The sequence below is a fragment of the Acipenser ruthenus genome, chromosome 9 (genome assembly GCF_902713425.1).
Source record: "Acipenser ruthenus chromosome 9, fAciRut3.2 maternal haplotype, whole genome shotgun sequence".
NCBI classification, from domain to species: Eukaryota; Metazoa; Chordata; class Actinopteri; order Acipenseriformes; family Acipenseridae; genus Acipenser; species Acipenser ruthenus.
The window spans coordinates 8,522,597-8,547,463 of NC_081197.1; the positions used below are offsets into that span (position 1 = coordinate 8,522,597).

General features: G+C 39.6%; 1 protein-coding gene across 1 annotated transcript; it reads left to right on the plus strand.

Annotated features, from left to right (window-relative positions):
* The first annotated feature begins 386 nt into the window (after positions 1 to 386).
* On the plus strand, positions 387 to 24,751 carry LOC117962464 (ATP-binding cassette sub-family G member 1). The gene is made up of 15 exons (XM_059031062.1): positions 387 to 654; positions 1,754 to 1,997; positions 13,758 to 13,875; positions 14,711 to 14,843; positions 15,687 to 15,737; positions 16,025 to 16,170; positions 16,579 to 16,702; positions 17,374 to 17,488; positions 17,656 to 17,804; positions 18,458 to 18,559; positions 19,128 to 19,296; positions 20,419 to 20,519; positions 20,876 to 21,034; positions 21,642 to 21,760; positions 22,302 to 24,751. The coding sequence occupies exons 1-15, from the start codon at positions 589 to 591 to the stop codon at positions 22,528 to 22,530; spliced, it is 2,025 nt and encodes a 674-aa protein (XP_058887045.1). The 5' UTR covers positions 387 to 588; the 3' UTR covers positions 22,531 to 24,751.
* The last annotated feature ends 116 nt before the right edge of the window (positions 24,752 to 24,867 follow it).

Below are 24,867 nucleotides of genomic sequence, written 5' to 3' on the forward strand. Positions count from 1 at the left end.
AGTGAAAACGTACCTGGTTCAAACTATGAGTGTGTAAACATTATTTTGCTTTCAACTTTTCTTACTCAAGAAGTACCAAACATCTTTATTTTTATTTATTTATTTGTTGTTTTTTGGTCGAACATTCATGTGTTAAAATAAAGTGTGAATAGACCTATTGTTAAAACAGGATTTGAATGCATTTTCTGAAAATGCCCCCTTTTACTTTTTACCTGTGGTGAGGTCGAAAGCGGAAGCAGCAAACAGCTGTTTTACAGACCTCAGGGCTTTGTACTTTTTACAAAGCTCTTCACTTTCCCATTTAGCTCCTCCTTTTACTTCTATCTGCTCCAATTACAGTATAGATCGGTGTGACGTCACGGTATAAACACCGAGAGCAGGTTGTCTGGTTGTAAACAATAACAGATTGACCTCATGTTGGCTGGAGGACAGCTATCGACAGCTGATCGAGAGAACCGAGACCAAATACCACTGTTAACAGAACCGACACGGCCGGGGACAAAAGAACCAATCCGAGAGTTGTTTCATTCAAACACAGTAGCCGGAAGGGAATAAAGCCAGATAACTGGATGAATAAATATTTAAAGAATGGCATGTATAATGACAACCTTTTCAGTCAACAATACTGCAACCACAAACCCGAGCATAAACATGGTAAGTATGCATTGTTTTAATGGTATAGTTATGCATGCATGCTCTGTTGATAAAAATCAGAATATGGCAACGTCAATCTAGGTTAATTTAACTAATACCAGAAAGAAACAGTGCAAGTAGCAACTGTCGTTCCTACAAAAAAACAAAAAAACAAAAACGAATAATAATAAATATGTCACGATATTAATTTCACATGAAAACAAAAGTGCGTAGCAAGAAAATAAATAGTTTGCATGTATGATTATGCAGCTTAGCTTACAAAAGAACCGTACATCAGTGTTAAAGAAGTTGAAGGCAGCTGCACTTACTGATGTAACTTGATGCTTAAAAATAGTCCAAGAGAATGTATACGAATGGTACGGATCTAAAAGAATCTCATTGTAAAGATAAAACGCCTTTGCATTGTACTTAAATTATTTAAAAATCTGATTTGTTTTGAAAAGCATACAACTGTATAATACGAGTTTCGTGTGATGCTGTTTAAAAATTGTGCATTAAATGATTCTTTTTGTATTTATTTTTATTTAATTTATGCAATATGAGCTTTTACTGATGGCTTCGACTTGTGTGGTCATCTAACTGTCTATAATAGTACTGTAGACAGTAAGAGGAAAAAAGTAGATTATAACGATTATTTAAAATATGTTAAAAATGTTTAAATATTATTTTTTTTTTAAATGTCCACACACTTGCAAATCATAAATAAATGATGTGCTTCAGAACGAATTTTTTTCCACATCAAACGAGTTTCATCGCAAGGATTCTCTTTTTCATGGTAGACTGTAGTTTGACCGACAGTAACCTCTTCTAGTGCCGCTGCTACATAAGGAGTATCTTTATTTCTGGGCATGCTCAAATCAATCCTGCATCAAATCACATATAAACAAGTTGTCAGAGGAAACATAAAACTACTGAAACCATTTACATAATGCAATTTCATTTAAACCTGGAAACATGGGAACAATACGTCTGCAGATTAAAATATAAAAACATCTCCAATGAGCAGGAGTTTATTATATTACTAATTTGTCTATACTGTATATTATTAGAAGGAATAATACATTTGGTCTAACCTTAACATTACATTATTCTTTATCAGAATGCCAACGGTAAATCTGAACTAATGGCGGACTCGAAATCTGTGTGCGTGTCTGTTGATGAGGTGGTATCGAACGGCGCTGGAAGCCACCAGACCCCTTTGCTTCATGCACACCTGAAAAAGATAGACAACAACCTGACAGAGGCCCAGCGCTTCTTTTACCTGCCCAGGCGGCCGGCTGTCAATATTGAGTTTAAGGACCTCTCCTACTCCGTTCCTGAGGGACCGTGGTGGAGGAAGAAAGGTAAATGTTGTGTCTTCTTTTACTCAGTGTAGTTGTGTTTATTGTCCAGCAGATGCCTAAGGGTATATAGTTTGCCATGTAGCATGTTTAATCTAAAGATATAATGACATAAAGTTTAATATAGCAGTAAGGGCTTGTGGCCACAAAGCATGGGGATCAGAGCCTTCTAGGAAAGCTGGTAGAACAGCTTGACTATGAATGGGAACTTGACAGCTGTCCACTTGGACAGTCATTGAAATGTGGAACAGCAACATATCCATGACCTCCCTTGTGACAATTCACCGTGAAAAAAAAAAACACGTTTTAGTATTCAATGGTTCATTTAACAAATACAGACGTGCTCAAATTTGTTGGTACCCCTCCACAAAAAACGAAGAATGCACAATTTTCTCTGAAATAACTTGAAACTGACAAAAGTAATTGGCATCCACCATTGTTTATTCCATATTTAATAGAAATCAGACTTTGCTTTTGATTTTTTATTCAACATAATATTGTAAATAAGAAAACAAATGAAAATGGCATGGACAAAAATGATGGTTAATGAATACTTAATGAATACCTTCCTGTTTATTAGAATACAGTTATTATGGTGGCTCAAAGTGTAAATGTGACTATCAAGCCTGGCTATAATGAAAGCTTTAACCACATGAATATACAGGAACCTGGTCATCTAACTGTCAGTCACCAATGTACTTAACTGAAGTTGTAGAATACAGATATTATCGTATGGGACTTGCAAGGTTTTGACAATTGTTCCGACATTCAGGAGCTGCAGTGTTAGCCTCTGTTTGAAGAGGGTCCTCTCTTTGAACTCTTTGTCAGCTCTTCACTCATTTACTCACAGGGCACCACAGTGACCCTGTCAGCACAGCGCCCAGTGTAAACCAGAACGAGCACCTTCATCTTTCCCTTGGACACTAGTGCTAATTCTCCTTAGCCTTGGCCCTGCAGTGGAATTAGGTTAACCAGACAGAGCCTGGCTGCAGATAACAGAAAGCCCTTTGTCTCTTAGTGGTCCTCTGACTGAAATATCTCTGTGAGCCCTACTCCTAGAAGAGCTTTAGCCTTTGACTTGTGGAGACCTGAATGAGACCATAGAAATGAGCACAGCCCTAAGTGACATGTGGCTGGCTCAGTGAATACCAAAACTTTTTTTTTTTTTGTTCTGTGAAACACAATTATTGATATGAGTCCTACCAAATTACTTTTTGTTCACGAAATGATTCATTGCTCATTATAGGTCCCTATATGCAACAATACGTACAGTGCAGACTGCACACCCATTTTTCTTGTGGTGCAGGTTAATCAATCAGTCATCACTGAAGATGGATTTTCTCATAGCCTTTGACTCTAACATTAGAATGCTCATAATCCTTGCTGAAACGCAGTTTGGTGCTCTCTGTTGTAGGTTTATTCCTAGAAAGTCGACCCCATTGGTAAAGCTTTATCACAATGTGTAAATGAAGTGGCAGCTGACGTGTAACACAGTTAACCCCGTTTAATTCATTTCCTTTAAACTGTGTCCTGACTTTTCTTTGGACTCAGAGTTGTGTAACACAATTTCTTCTTACTAATCGGTGTTACTTGATATTGATGAGCACTGACAGACCTTTTGTTTTACATGTTGATGAACGCTAGTGCAAGTGCAGAAAAGCATCAACAAGCTATATATAGTTATTTTTTATAAGGTCACAAACACACGATTACACACTTTTGAGAAAAGGAACTTCTGTTCTGTTAATAGAGATAACGAATGGTTTCTTTAAAGATATGCATGGTTGTTAAAACAGACAGTTATGTGGCTCCTTGCTCGTATCAGCCACTCCACAATAGATTTTTTAATGAGGCAAAAGGGGCACCCTCCGTTCCTGCTGTCAAGTCTATTGCCTCTTCACCCGCCAAACCTAAGCAATAGCTGTTACAAAGCTACTGAACCCTGGAGACAAGGGCCTAAGCCTGTGAGGTCTCCCCCTAGAATTTACGTGCTGAGTGGCAGTGTGGCACTGGGGATGCAGAAAACTTTTCTGTTTCTGACGTGTCAGTGTGAATGGTTCCACTCCTTGTCATTTAATAGGGATGCGCGATAGTGCTTTGTAATTAGTTTTTCAGAGTAACAACTTTACCCGTTTCAAATTGGAGCTGCTTTGGATGTATCCACTGCATGTACTGTGGTATTTGTTTTAAATTTGTTTTTTTATGGAAAAAGAAAATGTAAGTTCCCCCAAATGGTTTAGAGAAAATATGAAGTCACTTTAAAAAAAAAAAAAAAAAAAAAAAAACTACATTGACATTTTTTGTCTTGCGGTGTTTGAAAATGTATTCGCTATTTAAAACACCAAAGTTAAAAAAGAAAAAAAAGAAAAAAGACCAAGGTGATTGTGATGACAAGACTGTTTTGTTTTGAGATCAGATATCTCCTTGGTCATTGACACTGGGATAAAAAAAAAAAAATCCTGTCCCAAAATATCTTATAATCCTCAAGGGAAGAAGCCTTTTCCTTGCCAGAGCAGGTGCACTGCAGTAAAGTACCGCATTACGAGCCTCAGCCGGTTACTAGCGGTCATCAAACTGTGATAGCCTCGGTAGGGGGGCGGAGCCAGGGAAGCTGCAGCTTCTGATTCGTTCAGAAAAAGGATGCTCAGAGGAAAAAGAAGGACCAGCAGCAGCAGATGAGATATAGATCTCTCTGTAGCAAAGAGGTTGCTATTCTGTACACATTCTGGGAATGCAGAAAGCAAACAGCATTATAAACCTAATGCAACATAATGGGTTCTTTTACCAGTGGAGTGATCTTGCACCTTAACCTGGTTTGTTATATAAAACAATAATTATTTAGAAATGTATGAATAGAGTTGCCCTTTTTGTATAACCGAGGTAGGGCAGAGATTCATTTTGAAGCTGCTGTAGTACATGGAGGTCCAGTTGCTGGTTCACAGGAATCATGTTGTATAAAGCATCTGTGCTATCAGAATAAGGATAAACACAATGTGCTTTGTCACATGATATTGAGATAATTTGCAAAAACCACAGTAGATCAAAACGAGATTGTTAGGAGTGGGAAGTCCAAAAATGAGAAGTGAGGATTGAGGTCTCAAAGAGTTATCGTCATTTTTGCTCACAAAGGGCGTTAACAACAACATTCCAAAGGAACATAAATTTAATCTAAAGAGATCAAGATAAATAGGTATTGGTAATAAATGTACCGACAGAGGAATAAGACATATATTTTGGAAGTTCCACATTTACTGAAGATATTGGCTTCAGATGAATTGTCGGGAGTGAAATTAAGCTGATATTGCAAGATAATGTTTTGTAGAAAACGTTTTTGGCATACTTTCTTTTTGGTTTAATAGCTTACCCTATTATACTTACACACCCCTTGTGGCAATTTCTAAACATTTCTGAAATTCAGCTTTTAGAACTGGTGAAGACAATACATTGGCTCTATATCGGCCCCCACAAGCGAGTCTGGCTCCTTTGTCAAGTGTTGGGCTGGCATGTGTAAGATCCAGAGTGTGCACCCTGTCTATGCCTATGCATTACCGCACTCAGTTGATTCTCACGTCTGCGTTCAGAACACTGACGACGCCAGTACACATGGCCACTGTAGGTTACAAGTGTCCATGTGGCACACTGGGTCATGCCACTGTCTTATGGTTATCAGCTGCAGATTGGGTATGGGAATCGATCTCACGTTCATTACATTTACAGACTTTCCGGCGGCTCATTATCTTTCACAGCTGTTTCTGTTAGCCAAGGTTACACAGAGAAAAAAAGTCTGGAAGATTGCTGAAAAGAACCAGAAATTACTGAAAGAAAATGAGGATACAAAATGCAAAAGGATACATAATGCACATTAGACAGTACATGATATGTGTCTGCTTGTATACAACATTTCAACACTATATTACTTGCATGAGAAAAAGGTTTAGTATTTCAGTGTCTTTACTGGGTTGTACCAGGATGATGTTATGAAAGTATGTAAGACTGTTACATGCAATAGCTTCTAGCCACTATACCGGTTAAATTTGCTATAATATTGTACTGGTAGCCAGGTCTCCTGTCCTCCTCTGCAGACATGCAAACCTTACTATATGTCATTCACAAGGGTGTCTCCAGAACAAAGGGCGTCTTTTGATTAACATTCATATTTAACATAAAAAATACAATTTTACTTCTCGTTCTCTCCACCTGTGCATTTGAATGACCCCCCTGATGCTTTTATACTTTTAAACAATATTTGAGGTAAATTGGCCTAATGGAATACCTACCTTAGGTTTTTACTAGCTTACCAGGGGCCTCCTTATCACCCAGCAGAAAGCATTCAGGGTACATGAGTTCACATTCCAAAGTTAGATGTGGGACACTGGCTTGTCACCTTGTGTAAACTGGGAGATTAATATAGTGCTGAATAATTCTCCAGAGCATTGCTGTTGATGCGGAAGCCTAATGCGTTTGGGACTTAGGGAACTGTAAGCTGTTGTTCAGTTCTGTTCCTAGACACCGCCTTGACAAAGTGTACATCGGTGGTGTCTTTGGTTGTGTTTTGATGGCAGGTATGCATCGATTGACCAGTTACTGTAATGAAGTAATGTGATTGGCTGAAAAGGCAGTCAAAATGTATTGTAAAAAGTTGTTTGTTGATTTGAGATAAAAATATCCTAATGCACACAACTACCAGTAGTTGCTGTGAAGTTGCCTAGAGAGTATATAGGGGGCTCTTTATTATCATGTTGTGTGTTTAATACACATCAAGAATTAATCAGTAGGGGGCTCCCGAGTGGCGCATCTGGCAAAGGCACGCCGAGTGGAGTGCAGGATGCGCCCTATGGCCTGGAGGTCGCCAGTTCGAGTCCAGGCTATTCTATTGCTGACCGTAGACGGGAGCTCCCAGGGGGCGGGGCACAATTGTCCGAACGCTGCCCGGGGGGGGGGGCTTTGGTCAGCCAGGATGTCCTAGACTAACCGCGCACTAGCGACCCCTGTAGGCTTGCCTGTAAGCTGCACAGAGCTGCATTGTCCTCCAACGCTGTAGCGCTGAGGTGGCTGCGCGGTGAGTCTGCAGTGTGAAAAAAAGCGGTCGGCTGATGGCATATGCTTCGGAGGACAGCGTGTGTTCGTCTTCACCGCTACCGAGTCAGCGCAGGGGTTGGTAGTGCTGAGCTGAGCCTAAAAATAATTGTATATGCCAAACTGGCATCTATATAATTAATCAATAGATGTAAGCCTGAAAACAGATTTAATCTAAGGGTCCTATTGCCGTACTGTACTGTATATGCATTGCACTATGACATGCAGGTGTTATACAGGAACAAACATACAGAGACACATTTCTTAAGTTTAGATTAAACATTAATGGACTGGCAGAACGATTAGTAGCTGTAAACTAATCCAAAGTATTGACTCATTGAAATTGTAATGTGGGGACGCAGCCAATGCATCTGTTACAGAGGATACATAAAGGATAATCTCCTGCTCTGTGAATTCACCACTTTTTAAAAACCACAAACTATTAAATACGTTCAATAAACAAATCCTTGGAGTGAAGAGTTATGTCAATCACAGTAGCTTAGTACTTCTCAGATTTAGGCTCAAAGTAGTGACTGGATAGGCTCCATGGACTCATTGGTTCTGATTCCTTTGTTACACTGCCAGCTTCCATGGTGTGAGCAAACCTGCAAATCAAGCAGAATGATCTTTCTTTCCTAAAGCTGATTATTTTACATTGTGTAATACTGATTCCGGGCATGTGATTTTTCATGCCAAATGGATAATGCACATTTTAAGGTGTGTGACACATTTTCTAAATACTATACAAAAAACTTGTGACAAGTTCCACATTAAAGTCCAGTTCACCCTTAAGACCGCTCTCAGGCAGTGCCTTACAGTTTGGAGGCTTTCTACCCTCCCTATTGGGATCTCTCTGTACACTCTGTTTGCCTGGTTCCTTTAGCGTAATTCCAAGTATTCTGGTTGACATCCATGATTTGGAAGAGCATGGTAATATGATGCTATGGTGTTTAGACTGAGGTCTCAAGTGAATTCTGTCTGATTGTTCAGAGGATATGGAACCTGCCTTGAGCTGGAGTAGGAAAGACACTTCCAGTGTAATAAATGGCCATCGAGACCAATGATCTGCAGTACTAATGACTGAATTTGTTTTTCTTTGGACTGAAAAATTGGACATTAGCTTATTTTAGGTCACAGTTTTTGTTTTATCAATTGGTTTAAAAAAATCTGTAATAACGGAATTTGCTAAATTGAGAAAATAATTCCTTGCATTAATGTCTCTGATATACTTGCTTAGTTTAAGGAAAAAGGATACATTTAGAATATTAAAAAAAAAATGAAAATACAATAAATTTATCAAACCATAAATAAATATATATATATATATATATATATATATATATATATATATATATATATATATATATATATATATATATATATATATGCTGAGAAAATAATTGTGCTAAGGACAATGAAGTAAATACTATAGCTTGAGAATCTGGCCCTACATGTAAAATAAGGCTTTAATGTGGCAGACTTTTATTTTCCTGTGTAAAAACAACAACAAAAAAAATATATTGCCCTGAAAACTCACCAGCTGGAGCATGAATAAATGTATCAGCGATTCTGCCATCCTATGGAACGTGTTATTTTTGGCACTGAACTCAAGTCCTGGTGGTGACATTGAGTTTGCATTGTATCAGAAGATTTGAAACTAAGTGTACGTGCTGATAATAATAATAAAAAAAAAAACCTTGGAGCATGAAAGACACGACTGTATAAAAAGTGATGACGTGCTGCATTTTCATTTTTGAAGTTTTGTGCCAAAACAGCACACTATTAAGAAACCTGCAAAGTATGCATAAAGGAATACAAGACTGTATTATAAAACAGCAGGAGCAGTGGAGGGTCCCACCTGTATGTGTGTACGTATTGCATGGTACAGTATCTGGTATCTATCGCTACAGAACTGCTTATCCAGTTGAGAAGAGCCTGTCCGTCTGTCCTTACAGATGTGTGTCACGCTGACTCTGTTACATGTACAGTACATACGGGGGCTGTGGCTCTGATGGTGCTCTTTTGCATGGTGCTGATAGCTCTGGTTTTGTATTTTCTTTAAATAACTCAAACTCCCAGAAGCTTGATGCATTGACTCATGGGACTTTAGGAAGTTGACCGGATGAACTGCATTGACGTGTCTGCACTGAGCAGTTGATAAATATTCTTCTCTAACTCCAGTAAAAAATTCACCTTTACCGTAATGTGTGCATTTTTCATATAGAGAAATCTCAGACCAACACAATTATAGCAAGATATATATTAGATTTTTAAAACAAAAATGTTTTCAAGGAGTTACCGACCCTGTTTGTACCCCCTAGCCAATTATGGATTTGGCAGAGAGACTGGATGTTTTAGGGTCTGTCAGACATAATCCTGATTATCTGACTTCTTTGTAACGTGTAGCTCAAGGCGGGTTCAGCAGTGACAGAACTGAAGTACAGAGGGTTCTATCTTACCTTCTTCACTTAAATCATTTACTAATTAAGGGACTGGTTAGTCTATACTGTAGCACTCATCAATTAGCTCCTGATTACAAAAGTGACCTCAACTGTGCAAATGTATATTTCACTCCTCCTAATCGGTTACTCTGAGAATCAATTAGGGATTGCTTGTTTGTTGTATCCTTTAAAAATAGCATATCCTGAAGCTGGAATGTATTGAACATGTAATGAAGAAGCTGAACAAATTGAGGCAACTGATGCACAGTTAAAGTGACAGTCATAAACCAAGCCCAGTAAGCAAACCACTGTGGAGTTTACTATTGCAGCCGTTACAATTGACTGTAATGTTTCTGATTGGTTGGGGCCGTGTTGTCATCAGTCGCTAAGCAGAAAACTTTCCTTAACTAAGCATAGAAATCAGATGCTTTGTGGCCAGCAAAAACAGCCCTAAAAGAAGAAAAAATATGTAGGGGAAAGGCTACCATCTGCCTAACTTGGAGTGTTGCAGGGCCAGGTTGTCAGGTCTCATTAGTGATTCGGGAAACACTGTATTCAGAAGAAGAGCAGCAGCTCCTGGTGAACAATAGAAGAATAGAACTCTGGAGAAGGAGGTGACGGCAGGATCTGTAGACTGGGCAGCTGTAGAATAAAGAGGGGTTGAAAGGAAGCCAGACTTTGCCCCAGAATCTATAATGGGCAGCTGAGTGGCACAAAAGGAAGGACAGATGCTCCGATTGTGTGCCCGTATTGTGGTGGGTAAGAGAATCCTGGGCAGTGGGGGTGCACTGCTCACTGATGTACTTACACTTGCTGGTTCATTTGGTCTTTTGTTTATGAACTCTTTTCTGGAACTGTCCCTGACCCATATAAACGGTTTATACTGTATATAAAGTCAGATACAAATATAATAATAAGTATAATAAAAACCATGAAACTGAGCTGTGAAAGGTTACATAATTATGGAAAGGAAGCGGCAGCATAGTTTATAGATCCCATTGCAAACCCAAAATTTGAGACCTTAAAAACTCAGCTACAGAAGCAGGAAGAAAATGCATACATCGAGAATATCTCCATATAGTTTTGGAGTGTCTAAAATGTATTCTTTAATAGGGAGTTTATTGCGTGTATTGCGCTCAAGTACACTCAACACAGCAGCCTATAAAGTAAGGGACACACACCACAGGGTGTGTGTTGTGTTGCATTAACATACAGCTGTAGCTGGGTTGGAGGCACGAAGTGAAGCAGTATATTTGTTGTAAACATTCAACTGGAGGTTTTGAATGTTTCGATTTATTGTAGAATTATAATGAATGAAGCCTCTGTGCTTGTCTTAGTCGCTCCGTGCTGGTCTCAGACGCTCCGTTCTGGTCTCAGTCGCTCCGTGCTGGTCTCAATCGCTCCGTGCTGGTCTCAGTCGCTCCGTGCTGGTCTCAGTCGCTCCGTGCTGGTCTCAATCGCTCCGTGCTGGTCTCAATCGCTCCGTGCTGGTCTCAATCGCTCCGTGCTGGTCTCAATCGCTCCGTGCTGGTCTCAGTCGCTCCGTGCTGGTCTCAATCGCTCCGTGTTGGTCTCAATCGCTCCGTGCTGGTCTCAATCGCTCCGTGCTGGTCTCAATCGCTCCGTGCTGGTCTCAGTCGCTCCGTGCTGGTCTCAGTCGCTCCGTGCTGGTCTCAATCGCTCCGTGCTGGTCTCAATCGCTCCATGCTGGTCTCAATCGCTTCTGTGATATAACCCGCAATGTTAGCCTTGTTAGTGACCAAGCATTTAAAAATGCCAATCATGTATTTTTGTTGATAATGAAGAGATACAGAAAAGGAGGCAAAGACAAAGTTGACTATCCACCTGACCTGGAGAAACTAATACAAAAATACATTTGTGGCCTTTTTAAATGCTTAGTCACTAACAGGCTATTATTGTGGTTTATGTTAGCACTGACGAAAGGAATGTCACTCTTTTTAAAAAAAACTTTTAAACTAATAGGTTCCTCTGTGCATTGTACTATTTAACAGCACAGTAAAAAATCTCAACAGCCAATCAGCGTGCAGCATCCAAAAATTCTGTTTTATGAATAAAGATTATAGCTGGAGATTCCGACTGTGCTGCTACCTCATGGATGTAACTGCACAGTTATTAATTCACATAAAGCAATTTCTGCAGTAATTATCCATTTAAAAATAAAACAATCCATTTTTTTCCACTTGATAAATTCTTGTTAATGAAAAGTCCTCTAATAGTGGTGCATTTTGAGTTTCTGAAATTGTATTCCATTTTAAATTAAAAAAAAGAAACATTATGTAACGTAGCATCATTCATTGCCAATGAGGCTTGACAAAGCACAGCCCCTGTGAAACCGTCAGATAGCCTTTCTGTTTATCAAACTAGCTTTAGAGTAATGATCAACAGAATGTAGAGCAAACAATTACTCTTTTAAGGAAAGCTTTCAAAACATGACATGTATTATGCAAAGCAGAATAGTGTTCCTTGTATATTGTTTATTCTACATAGTTTCAGCAAAATGAACATAATCCAGTCATTTGAGCTGCTCCACAGTACAATAAAATCTGTGGCTTTTAAAACAATGAAACCCACTGTTTCCCATTTAGTTAAAACCTGAATACACTTCACTGAACATATTAGGGACATTCTTTCTACTGTGGCCCTTTTTTCTATTGCTAATCTCTTTAAGTAATATAAAAAATGCTTGTTTTTACCCAAGTTAATGCTGTTTTTCACAGCTTTCCACCATGAAGAGTGAAGCTTTTAAACCACAAACCACAGCATTTTAAAGACCTTAACATACTGCTAAAGTTATCCTTGTGCTGCAGAAAGCTGTCAACAATTACAACATTGCCAAATAATGCAATTGCTATATTTTGACAAAGTAGAACAACCTGAGGGGTGAAGCTTGCACTGTATAAAACACAGACATTTGCAGATTAAATCCCCTCAAGTGATGCAAACAAACAAACAAACAAACAAACAAACAAACAAAACAACTCTTCCCAAACAGCCGTATGCACTTAGGTACTTTTGAATGCAAATTATAGAAAAGTTGTCCCAACATTTACGGTGCTTATATAGTCTGTGCCACGTGTTTAAATGGATGGCAACATCAGTGTTTAAATGGATGCTGCTTAAAAGGCTTATACCACCTCCCTTATTAACTTGCCTGTACTAACCCAGGTGCTTTGCAGCTTACCTGGCACCTGCTATCTGAAACGCGAGAGACTGTGCTTTTAAGGGAACAGGACGCTGTGATCCAAAGCCAGTGGTGGAATGCACACATTTGTGAATCTCTCTGAGAGATTATAGTGAAAATCCAATTAGGCAGGGGATCTGCAATCAACAGCATTAGCATAGTGCTGCATCCACAGGATCTGTAAAAGCAGGTTACCTTCGGTCATCCGTCTGGCAGTGCTGCAAACTCAGGAATCATCATCAGTCTTTCAAGGGAACGCATTGTACAGAGGAGCAATCTGCCTTAATGGGAGAGGTATAATATATTATAATAGAAGGATTCCAGTTACAAGGAAGAGTAAGCACATAGAGGTTTAACAGTGCACTGAAGTCACAATACAGTACTCTTTAGTGCTGGTAAAAGGTGAGGGTCATGGCACTGGTTCATTCTCCCACTTACTGTTGATGATTCCCCTCACGAGAACACCTCAGTCTGCTGGGATCACCCACTGCAGTTCATCCAGGGGCCCTCTCAAGCAGAGTCAAGCAATTGATTGACTGATTGTAACTCATTCTGTGCTGGTTTATGTGATGTTATCTAATGTCCACTGGGGTCACCAAACTCACATCAGAGGCCGGATTTGAACTTAGTCCTACAGAGGCGAAAGGCAAGAGAATTAACTGTCTGGGCCACATTGTCCTGTTATTTTATAACAGAATGCACCAGGTAGGCTCATCAAAAAACATGTGCCTGGGGTACCTGATCCATTAGATGTCAATCTGTGAATGCTGTCCTTTAATAATGATTCTGAATTCAGCTCCGAATCATATAGTGTATGCAGTGTGTTTAGTTTTGCATTAATAAAGCTAACCAGTGACACCTAGTGGTTAGGTCTAATTTTCTTTCTTTGGGTCTGTGTAACACAGTAGCATTGGAAGTGTAGCATGCTTTACAAGCATGCATTGGGTCAGCTGTTTCACGGAAACCATATAAAAAGCAACAGGTGTTCTTCTACTAACCTAATACAAGATTAGGATTTTACCCTTTTCATTTAATTTTTTTCAGGTTATAAAACTTTGTTGAAAGGAATCTCGGGGAACTTCAGCAGTGGACAGCTAGTGGCTATTATGGGTCCATCAGGAGCTGGGAAGTCTACTCTCATGAATATTCTTGCTGGGTACAGGTCAGTGCAGCACACGCAGTTTATTTGATTGTTGAACTTACACTTAGTGATCTGTTAAAAAGCAGGTCCCAATTCACTAGCATTTTATTTTACAACATTTTAAAAGTGTTTTGTCAAAATGTTTTGATTAGGCTCATTATTATTATTATTGTTATTTATTTCTTAGCAGACTTATCCAATTACATTATTTTTTTTTACATACAATTACCCAATTATACAATTGGGTTTTTACTGGAGCAATCTAGGTAAAGTACCTTGCTCAAGGGTACAGCAGCAGTGTCCCCCACCTGGGATTGAACCCACAACCCTCCGGTCAAGAGTCCAGAGCCCTAACCACTACTCCACACTGCTGCCATTACCTTGTGAATTACTCAAAAATACCCATCAATAAGAATAACTCCACACTTATTCTTACTGCTCGATATTTTTCATATTTAATTACACAGTTTCAACCTTATCTAATTCAGTTGATATTCTGAATTACTGTTTAGACTAAAATATGACCCTTATAAACATCCACCAAAGTAAACTTGCATGGCAATTTTTGTGTTTTCCCATGATTTGCCCTTGGTTATACCAGGGTTTACCATGGTTTGCCATATTTTTTAATATTCTTTACCTTCCCGCTCTGGGCTTAAGCATCACCATGCTTTCACTCTTCTGTATTACACCTTGCTATGCTTTTACTTTGGGAAACTTAACAGAAGCATGAAATCTCAAATACATTTCCGACAAAATAAATGAACAAACTTTAAGCTCATTGTGAGTCCTGCATAATTACAATATTAGTGACGTTTCTCCCTGAGGCTGTAACCTGTAATGTCCCGCCCTGCAGAGAGACTGGGATGAAAGGAACAATCCTGATTAACGGACAGCCACGCGGCCTGCGCTCTTTCCGCAAGGTGTCATGTTACATCATGCAAGACGACATGCTCCTCCCCCACATCTCCGTCCAGGAGGCCATGATGGTGAGTGCAGCATGGAAAGGGTTAACAGGAAAGGGGTGTATCAATAGACTCACATCCTGGTGGGAGATACAGGACACAATGCAGTGTTTACTGTTACCACAATGAACCTCTGATGGAGTCATTATAATAGTGATGTTCTGCATGACTCATAATATAGATATATATTTGTATTATTTAATGTGAATTTATGAACATTCGTGCAAAACCATCTTTAATACACTGCAACATAAAAACACATCTTATAGTAAGGACACTGTAGCAGTAGGTTTTTCATTATCATCACAAACATACATAAGAACATAAGAAAGTTTGCAAACAAGAGGAGGCCATTCAGCCCATCTTGCTCGTTTGGTTGTTAGTAGCTTATTGATCCCAGAATCTCATCAAGCAGCTTCTTGAAGGATCCCAGGGTGTCAGCTTCAACAACATTACTGGGGAGTTGGTTCCAGACCCTCACAAGTCTCTGTGTAAAAAAGTGCCTCCTATTTTCTGTTCTGAATGCCCCTTTATCTAATCACCATTTGTGACCCCTGGTCCTTGTTTTTTTTTCAGGTCGAAAAAGTCCTCTGGGTCGACATTGTCGATACCTTTTAGGACTTTGAATGCTTGAATCAGATCACCATGTAGTCTTCTTTGTTCAAAACTGAATAGATTCAATTATTTTAGCCTGTCTGCATATGACATGCCTTTTAAACCCGGGATAATTCTGGTTGCTCTTCTTTGCACTCTTTCTAGAGCAGCAATATCCTTTTTGTAACGAGGTGACCAGAATACTGTTTCATAATGCCACTGTTATAACCTCTATTTCTTTCATGTAAAAATGGTCTTTTACCATTTATCCAGGTCTCCGCTAACTTGAAACTCCAAGAAAAGGATGAAGGCCGCAGAGAGATGGTAAGTAGTCCCTTTACTGTACTTTTTTCAGTTTACTGAAATGTTGGAAAGAGTTGATAGTTTTAATCTTGCTGCTTAATTATGTATATGTATATGTATATGTATAAAAAACGGAGGAATTCAATTAAATGAAACGACTCTTCAATATTCTAAAATTGGTAAATGGGGGGTTTTCTCTTAAGAACTGTGGTGTTAATGAAACGTTTCAGTAAAAAGGCTTTGTGAATTCCACCCCCCAATGTCTTTTAGGTGAATGTTTTATTTTAACACTGTAACTTTCCTGTTAGGTAAAGGAGATCTTAACAGCTTTGGGTCTGCTTGAATGCGCCAAAACACGCACTGCCAACCTCTCGGGGGGGCAGAGGAAACGCCTCGCCATCGCTCTTGAGCTGGTCAACAACCCGCCCGTCATGTTTTTTGATGAGCCGACCAGGTCAGTTTGTGATACAGGCTTCTATTGAACTTAGTGTTTGGTCAACCTGATTCCTACCCCAGATAGACCATTTATTTTAAGAAAGTAGATTTGATAAACTAGCGCCGCAGCAGCACAATCCCAGTGGGGCAGCACACTAACATTTTTCTTATATTTTATTATTGATTCCCATGGTGGGGGATAGGTGTATTACTTGTCAGTCAACTGGAGAAAAGGGCACTAATAGGCCCACTGAAAGATTTCGCTTGGAAAAATCCTTTGGTTTATAGAAAGAAAGCATATAGCACCACCTAGTGGAAACTTGTGAGAATAACAACACATCTGTAAAATTATCCATTTGAATTATTCTTCCAGTACGATGTGAAGATGTAGAAATATTTTTTTCCTCTCTCCTGTTTGAAATTACAGTGGTCTGGACAGCTCTTCGTGTTTCCAGGTTCTCTCTCTCCTGAAGGCGTTGGCTCAGGGAGGCCGCACCATCATCTGTACTATACACCAGCCTAGCGCCAAACTCTTTGAGCTGTTTGACAAGGTATCTATACCCCGAAACAACGAGGTTCCCTTCACATCAACTCAATGGACATCTCTAACATGCCAGCCTCTTTAGGGAATTGCAGAGAATGTAAAGACCTAGAGAAGGCTTGATAATGTAAACGATTGCCTAATTTATATACAACCACCGTTTAAAATAGTGTGTATGTAGTACAAGCCACTTGTTTGTAGACCACATTTGTAAGCTATAACTTTGAGAGCAGCAGCTGGTTTTATAAATACACATATTATAATTTGTTTTGCTTTTTCCCCCTATATAGAGAATCACATCCTATACGACAACTGTTATGCTTAGGAATCTGTATTTGTTTCATGGAAAAGAAATGGCTTATTTCACTCGGTCTAAAATAGGTATTTTAAGATATTTCACGATTAAACATAATATTTATTAAAGCATTAAAAAGTAGTGTCATCACATTCAAAATGTATAATTTCCTCTAGTTATTATACAACAGATATTTAAATTGTGAAATCTGTGAACCGTGAAAAAAAATACAGCCTTAATTATGATGCTTATTACATCATTGATACTGTAGTAAATCTATGTTTCTATCTCTGATCGTGCCCCGGACAACCACTGATGACCTGATTTTATGCTACTTAGAAGCAACAGCGTTTTCTGTGCTAAAAAAAAATCTGTTTTCCTTGCAGCTCTATGTCCTGAGCCAGGGCCAGTGCATCTACCGGGGGGAGGTTTTCAATCTAGTCCCTTATCTCCGGGAGCTCGGCCTGAACTGCCCAACATATCACAACCCTGCTGACTTTGGTAAGAAACCACAGTTCATTGCTATTGGAATGCATGTCATTGACATAGTGGTTTGTTAACGTGTGTAGTAATTCATTCGTGTAATATAACAAGCTAGGTTATGTAGACATGTTGGATTAATGCTGCCAGTCACACTCGTTAACTCTCTCTGTGTTCCCATGTCTCAGTGATGGAGGTTGCCTCTGGAGAGTACGGAGATCAGACCACTCGGCTGGTGAAGGCCATGCAGGAGAGGAGGTGTGAGGAGGACTTCAAGACCGAGGTGAACAGAGATGGGGCCCTGAACCCCTTCCTGTGGCACAGACCATCAGAGGAGGTGAGTGGGGAGTACGCATAATGAATGGAGATGGGGCCCTGAACCCCTTCCTCTGGCACAGACCCTCAGAGGAAGAAGCAATGTACTAAAGCATGATACATGTAGGCAATTTTTGACCTTTGTGTTAGGTCCATTTCCGGATGGTTGACTGCAGATGGAATTGGTGACAATATTGGAAGATGAGATTGAGTTTAATGAATTTTGGCTTTATTTTCTAAGTAAAATGGGCAGTGCTGATATTTGGCTTAAAACGGGTACACAGTGCTAAACAATACCGTTTTAAGCCATAAAACTTGCTGTATTGCTGTTCTAAGGGTCTTTGTATACATATACATTTTGTATTAGATCTCTCCATCACATTCTGTTCATGCAACAGCTGCCCTTAGTCTGGGAGCTAAGGGCAAAGCATGAGGTGAAGCCATCACATAGACAACTAACACTTCACCCTCTATTGCGATCAGTCACAAAAAAAGGCCAGGAATCTTAACAAGGTTTTAAATGGTAATTCACATTGGAACCCATGAGATGAAGTTGGGTCTCAGGCTTCCCAAAACAAAAAACCCGCCACTGAGCTGCAAATAGCTCTACTAATTTGGATGACAAGGGGGTTTATGTCCAGGTATATGGCTAACCAGTTGAAATCCTTTTCTCAGGACTCGTCCTCTGTGGAAGGATGCCACAGCTTCTCTGCCAGCTGCCTGACTCAGTTCTGTATCCTGTTCAAAAGGACCTTCCTCAGCATCTTAAGGGACTCGGTAAGAACAGCTGATCATTGAAATGTCTGTGCTGGGACTGTCAGTGTGAGACAGGGTTATAGATAAGAGGGGGAGAGAGTGGGGAGATAAGGTTGTCTTACTCCACAAAACAAGCTGAGACCAAGCCCCAATCAACAAGCTCCATGCTCAAAACACCCTTGAGATACAAGGAAACTTCAAATCCAAACGATAGGAATTTTCACAACATTCAAATATTATTTGCCTTGTAAGGCAAACAGTGTTGTAATTGAGGCGTGTATATTAAAGATATGAAGTGAAAACACCCACAAACAAAAACAGATGTATTGAATAACCAGAACACAGTGCCTCCTCTCCGCCGGTACAACATCAAAAACAGAACTTGAACAGAATTCAATTCAGATAATACGATAAATTAAAATGAAGTATAAAAACAGTGATCCAGGACAAGTGACTACCTTCCCCCTGGATTAGCCTCCTGGCCGGTGATGGGATGTTCCATTCAGACGAACATCTTTAGTTTCCCAGGAAAGTGATGTTTTTTGCACACAGTGATTCCTGGTTGTGTCGTGTTGCCGTTCTCCATCAGGTCCTGACACACCTGCGCATCGCCTCTCACATTGGGATCGGCATCCTGATTGGTCTGCTCTATCTGGGCATCGGCAATGAGGCTAAGAAGGTGCTGAGTAACTCGGGCTTCCTCTTCTTCTCCATGCTGTTCCTCATGTTTGCTGCTCTCATGCCCACAGTCCTGACATGTGAGTATGCCTCAACGCCGAAAATGTGTGGACATATATGTGTGTATGTATGCATGCATGTATATATGTATATACTGTATTTATAAGGAGTTCAGTGTAGCCCTTTAATTTTTCTTTATTTTAAACTCTATTTAAGTGCAAATTAGTTACAAATTAGTTACAAATCAGTTACAAATTATTTCAGGCAAACTTGGGGCACCCCGTTCCCTTCTGGGGACCTTTTTAATTATTACCCCTGTTGGGGTCCTTTTGTGCTACACTCTGATCTAGCTACACAATGTGGGCAGTGTCTCAGTTTTAAAAATGCTCAGTTATAAAGAGTGCAAATCGAGACACAAAGCAAGATTGGAGTGTTTTTTTTTTTTTTTTTTTACCTGAATGTCAGGTAGACCTGGCCACCAGTAACATGGGGAATTCTCTCTTACATCTGTATGTATTTGTATGTTTTCCACAGATGTCTTAATGAAAAAAAAGAAATAAACAACTTTTCTAAAGGAGGAAACGCTTAAATGCCACACTGTATCTATCATAAACCAACACATACCTCCACTTCGTTGTGCTGTATAAACTGCACCTGTTCCACCTCACCATGAGCTTTCCAACTGCCTGAAAACAGTTTAAACAAACTGCCACCAGAGGGCAGTATAACTTAGGGGACTAATATCAATGAGTATATATATGTGTACACACAGATATGTATTATATAGCAGTTTTCCACAGTGAGTTAAACTTTAAACTGAAAAAAGGGAAGAAGGGAAATGTCTGAAGAATAATCTGTTCTTACTCCACTGGAAAATTGAGCAGCTGCACAGTTAGCTGTAGTTAAGTATATACGTCACTGTTTTATTTACAGACCTATTTTGATCTACTGCCTGGTTCAAGCCCGGAGATTACATGCTGCAGATCCTAGCAAAGGCACTGACTAACTGTGTGCCCCTGTGGGAGTTACTTGACCTACTCAGTGCAGCCTGACAGTTACATTGATTAGAAGCTGAACTCCACTCTTGATGGGATCTTGCATCTAAGATGAATGATATAGAAATACAACACAATAATCTTGGAGCGCTAAAAATGTGGCGATAAGTAGTGCAGCGTTATAACTTATTTTTTTATATCCTGCAGTCCCTTTGGAGATGGGTGTCTTTCTTAGAGAACATTTGAACTACTGGTACAGTCTGAAGGCTTACTACTTGGCTAAAACCATGGCTGACGTACCCTTCCAGGTACAACCCTTTTCCTTAAAAAAAAAAAACAGGAAACAAATAATGATATATAGATGACCAGGCTTTCTCTGCATGGGCTTTGCATTTGTATCTTTATCTGAAATGTATAGCTGGTATCATTTTATTGCAGAAATAAACAGCAGCAGCCATTTCAATAAGTCGTGTTCCTGAAATATACTGTAACCATCTATCTTGTCGGTGAAGTGTCAGCCAATCAAATTGCAATTAAGTTCCAGTGTTTTACAGCTTTCTTACAGAGTATTCATTGTATGTAGATGCATTCTGACTGCATGCCAACCTTGGACCTGGTAGAAGATTGTTAATGAACCAGTCAATCTATGTTGTGCTTCCCCTAGATAATCTTCCCAGTGTCATACTGCAGTATAGTGTACTGGATGACCTCCCAGCCTGCAGACGCCCTGCGCTTCCTGCTCTTCTCAGCACTGGGGACGATGACCTCACTGGTAGCGCAGTCACTTGGTCTCCTGATCGGGGCTGCATCCACCTCTCTGCAGGTAACTGGGTTGAAGAAGCTGAGCAGACATGACCTGGGTGATTAAATGTGGTGACTTGCTATCTTGTATGCACCTTGACTTTTTTAATAATGGCGACTACCTTATCTATGTTTGAACCCCTTTTCGTGTGTGAACAAATACCCCTGTCCATTGCTTTGGATTTGAGTTTCAGGTGGAGGGGTTAAAGGTTATTCCATTATACGGTTTTCAGTTTCTTCAGATATTTGAAGTCTTACTGCAAGTCACACATTAAGTGAGTTTGGTGGGTTAAATTTTGTCTTTGGTGGGCAGTTGTCCAAAACTCTCTGAACAATTTGGCACAGTTGGTGCTGTGCATCTTTTCTTAGGATTGGAGACTGAGCAGCTCCATCACCCAGACTTGTTTGTGGGGACGATCACACCAATACTGGTTGTGCTACCTCATCAATAAAGATGGGTTCAGTTTCCACTGCTGTCAGTTCAGCACCTTGAAAACGTAAAACATCAGGGTACTTGTGCATGTGCCACAGAGCTCTTGTGATATTTACACAGGTTGCTGTTAATCAGGGTCATTCAGACAGTGCTACTCCTTCATATAAAGTTATGTTGTGTTGATTTATATCCCGAGGTAGCGACATTTGTTGGTCCAGTGACAGCCATCCCAGTGCTGCTGTTCTCCGGATTCTTTGTCAGTTTTGATACCATCCCCAAATACCTCCAGTGGATGTCTTATATTTCATATGTCAGGTAAGCGGACTCGCTTGGTTCACGTAACCGTTCCACCGTATTAAAACCTTGCTTTTGAATTTTATCAATTCACTTTATTTGATTTTATCAGCCATACGGAGGCTAGTATTCACATGCCTTCCTGCTTCTTAGTTATGTGACCACTAGATGGCAGTTTTACATCTAGGCATCAAATTTAACACCTACAAATAACATGGTGCTATAGAATTTAGGAGGTTAGAATTAGAAAATATTCTCTATAACAATATACAAGGCTGCAAGGTATCTGTATGTGTTCGGGCTTCAGTCACATGGTGTTCTGGGATATTAAGAGCCCTCCAGAGCTTATTTTCTAAAGAGAGACAGTGGAGTTGTGATGAACTTGAGTGCTTATCTCCATTTCACTGTTGCCCCATTTTCATCTATAAGCCTGACAACCACTGTCAAAAATCATCTGGCATGAAGAATGTCTTTTTCATACCACTGTCTCTGTGGCAAATGTGTATTATAAAGGGAAAACTGCATTGCAAACTAATTTATTTTTCTCTGTTTATTCCTGTAGGTACGGGTTTGAGGGCATGATCTTGTCCATCTATGGGCTGGACCGTGAGGATCTGCACTGCGACGAAGACGACACGTGCCACTTTCAGAAGTCAAAAGCTATTTTGAAAGAACTTGATGTGGAAAACGCCAAACTATACCTGGACTTCATTGTGCTAGGGATCTTCTTTGTCAGCCTTCGTCTCGTTGCTTATTTTGTCCTGAGGTATAAAATCAAGGCTGAGCGATAAAGCAAGGGGCTGGAAGAGGAGGAAGAAGAAAGAGATTACTCGCTTGTTGTCTCACTGCAGCAAAGGGAAGAAATCCCGTGATTTAATAGAGACACAAAGCCAGACAAAAATGCACTGAACTTATGTATTTGTAAAGAGTGTCAGAAACATCATTTTCTATCAATAAATATAGATAGAGATGATGATGCGTCACACGCCGTACAGTGAATAAGAAGAGAGAAGAGAGTAACTATTGAATGAGCTTCTTCAACTCTTACGTGCTATATCCAGCTCTCTGAGTGTATATTGATTGAAGGGAAACCTTTAGATTTTCACAGTCAACTTTTCCTTGGAAGAAACACATTTAAAAAAAAAATTCTGCTTAATATTAAACATTCTAAATGGAGCTTCAAAGCTGCTTAATATTTCCTGGGGATATTCTAAACCTGACATATCACCAAACTGCGAGTGGCATCCCTGACTGGTATCGAGGATGTTTCTTCATCCTGCTGTCAGTGAGCTTCAGGACAGTGCTGCCACCGCTGTGTCATAAGCAGCCTGCAACACTGATTCATGTGATATTTGGTTTATAAATTGTGCACAAATATGTATGGCATGCTAAGAGTTAAATAAGTACAAAAAAATACATACTCTCTCCCCTCATGAAGGCAACTTTCTTTTCAGTTGGGCTCCGGTCAAGTCCATTTAACTTGCCGTCAGATTGAAGGTTGAATCCCTGTGCAGTGGGTATTGCAACCCCAGCCTGAGCTTTAAGCTTCCTTTGCTGAAGGTAGTGCTTGCTGGCAGGTGGGATCCTGTACCTGCTGCACAGGGAGTGCATGTGTGCTGTCATGGCAGGATCCCTGAAAATCATTTCTACACAATCAAGGATGAGGGATTCGCTAGAAAGTTGTTATAAGTCCTTGATTAACCCTTTAAATGTTTGAAACAGTCCTTTTGTAGACAGTATTTCTCTTTCTCTACTCTTTATTGTCACTTTGCTAAAAACATTTGAATGCTAAAAAGAAGAGCGGCCAGATTTACAAATAAGCACCAGCAGGGTGAACATGAGCAAGAGCTGGTCTCTTTGCTTTTGATCAGTATTGTTCAGATCTCTTTTTAATACTTCATAAAGACAAGAGTATAATATGCATTTCCTTTATTTTTACTTACAATAAGACGGGTTTCAAGAAATACAGTGAAGATTTTTGTAGGAACCCTTCGTTTCTTGGTTGGTTCTGCTGCACGTTTTCTTTTGCGTGATGGTCTGATGACTGGCATGATGGTTTGCTGTGCCATGCGTCGGGACTTTTTACATGGAGGAGTCCCTCCTGCTACTTTGCATGATGCACAGACAAAAGAGACTCAGGCTGTCGTCAATGGAAGCTGTGTCTGGATTTTAAACGCACCTCACAGCTGTCGTGTGTGTTGCACGCCCCTTTCTACCTTGTGAATTCAATTTATTGTATTATCTTGCTTGAACCATGAGCCAGGTGGTGCTATATATATATATATATATATATATATTATAGAAAGATCTCAGCTTGTCTACTCAGGAGCTTAAACTGCTCAGTTAATTGCAAAATGTGGACCAGAGTTTGCATTTAGTACCAGCATGTCAAATTATTCTGTTCTCCCATTTAGCCACGCATCATGGGGAAAAGACCAGCAAAAAAATCACATTTAAATAGCTTAGTGGATGAAAGAGCCACAAGCAGGCATTCGAAATGCTAACCGGCAGTTTGTGTTAGTTACTGGAAAAAAAAGTTTACACCAATAAATAAAGCAAAAGTCAATGCAAACTTCTTATTTCTTTCTAGACGAGATTCAATTGTGTGCTTATTGTGAATGAACATATTGTTCCTTTTGTGTCATTATTTGTTATGGATTCGAATTGCTAAAGAATGCGCTGTTTCATTTCTAGAAAATGTAACTTGTTGCTTCTTGACTTGCACCCTTGTAAATGTTGTGTTTATGGTTGCTGTTGGTCTCTTATTTGATATTAAGAGCCATTGTGAACCCAGTGATGGAGCATACCTGTTTCACTAGGATGTGGGGCACTATAATTGCAATTCCTTATTTATTAGATTATAAAATAAACACACGTTCTTGCTTTGTACTTTATAGTTGACTTAAGTATTTTGTAGAGCAAGGTAAAATGTGCTACTTTTTCAGTTTCTAGGCAATGTTTTCTGTACACTAGAGAAATATATCAAAGTAAATAAAATTGCAATATTTTCAACCTTCTGGGCACTAGCAATAGTGCTTTTGAGTGTTTATGCATGTGTGTGGGTAGGGGGGGATCTTTATAATATTTAATTCCATCGTTAAAGGGAGTGGCATGAGATCCAAATTGGA

Coding starts and splice junctions, on each gene's coding strand:
- LOC117962464 (XM_059031062.1), top strand. CDS start 589: ATGGCATGTATAATGACAACCTTTTCAGTCAACAATACTGCAACCACA. Junction 14,844..15,686: donor CCGTCCAGGAGGCCATGATG/GTGAGTGCAGCA, acceptor CCATTTATCCAG/GTCTCCGCTAACTTGAAACT. Junction 20,520..20,875: donor TGGCTGACGTACCCTTCCAG/GTACAACCCTTT, acceptor TGCTTCCCCTAG/ATAATCTTCCCAGTGTCATA.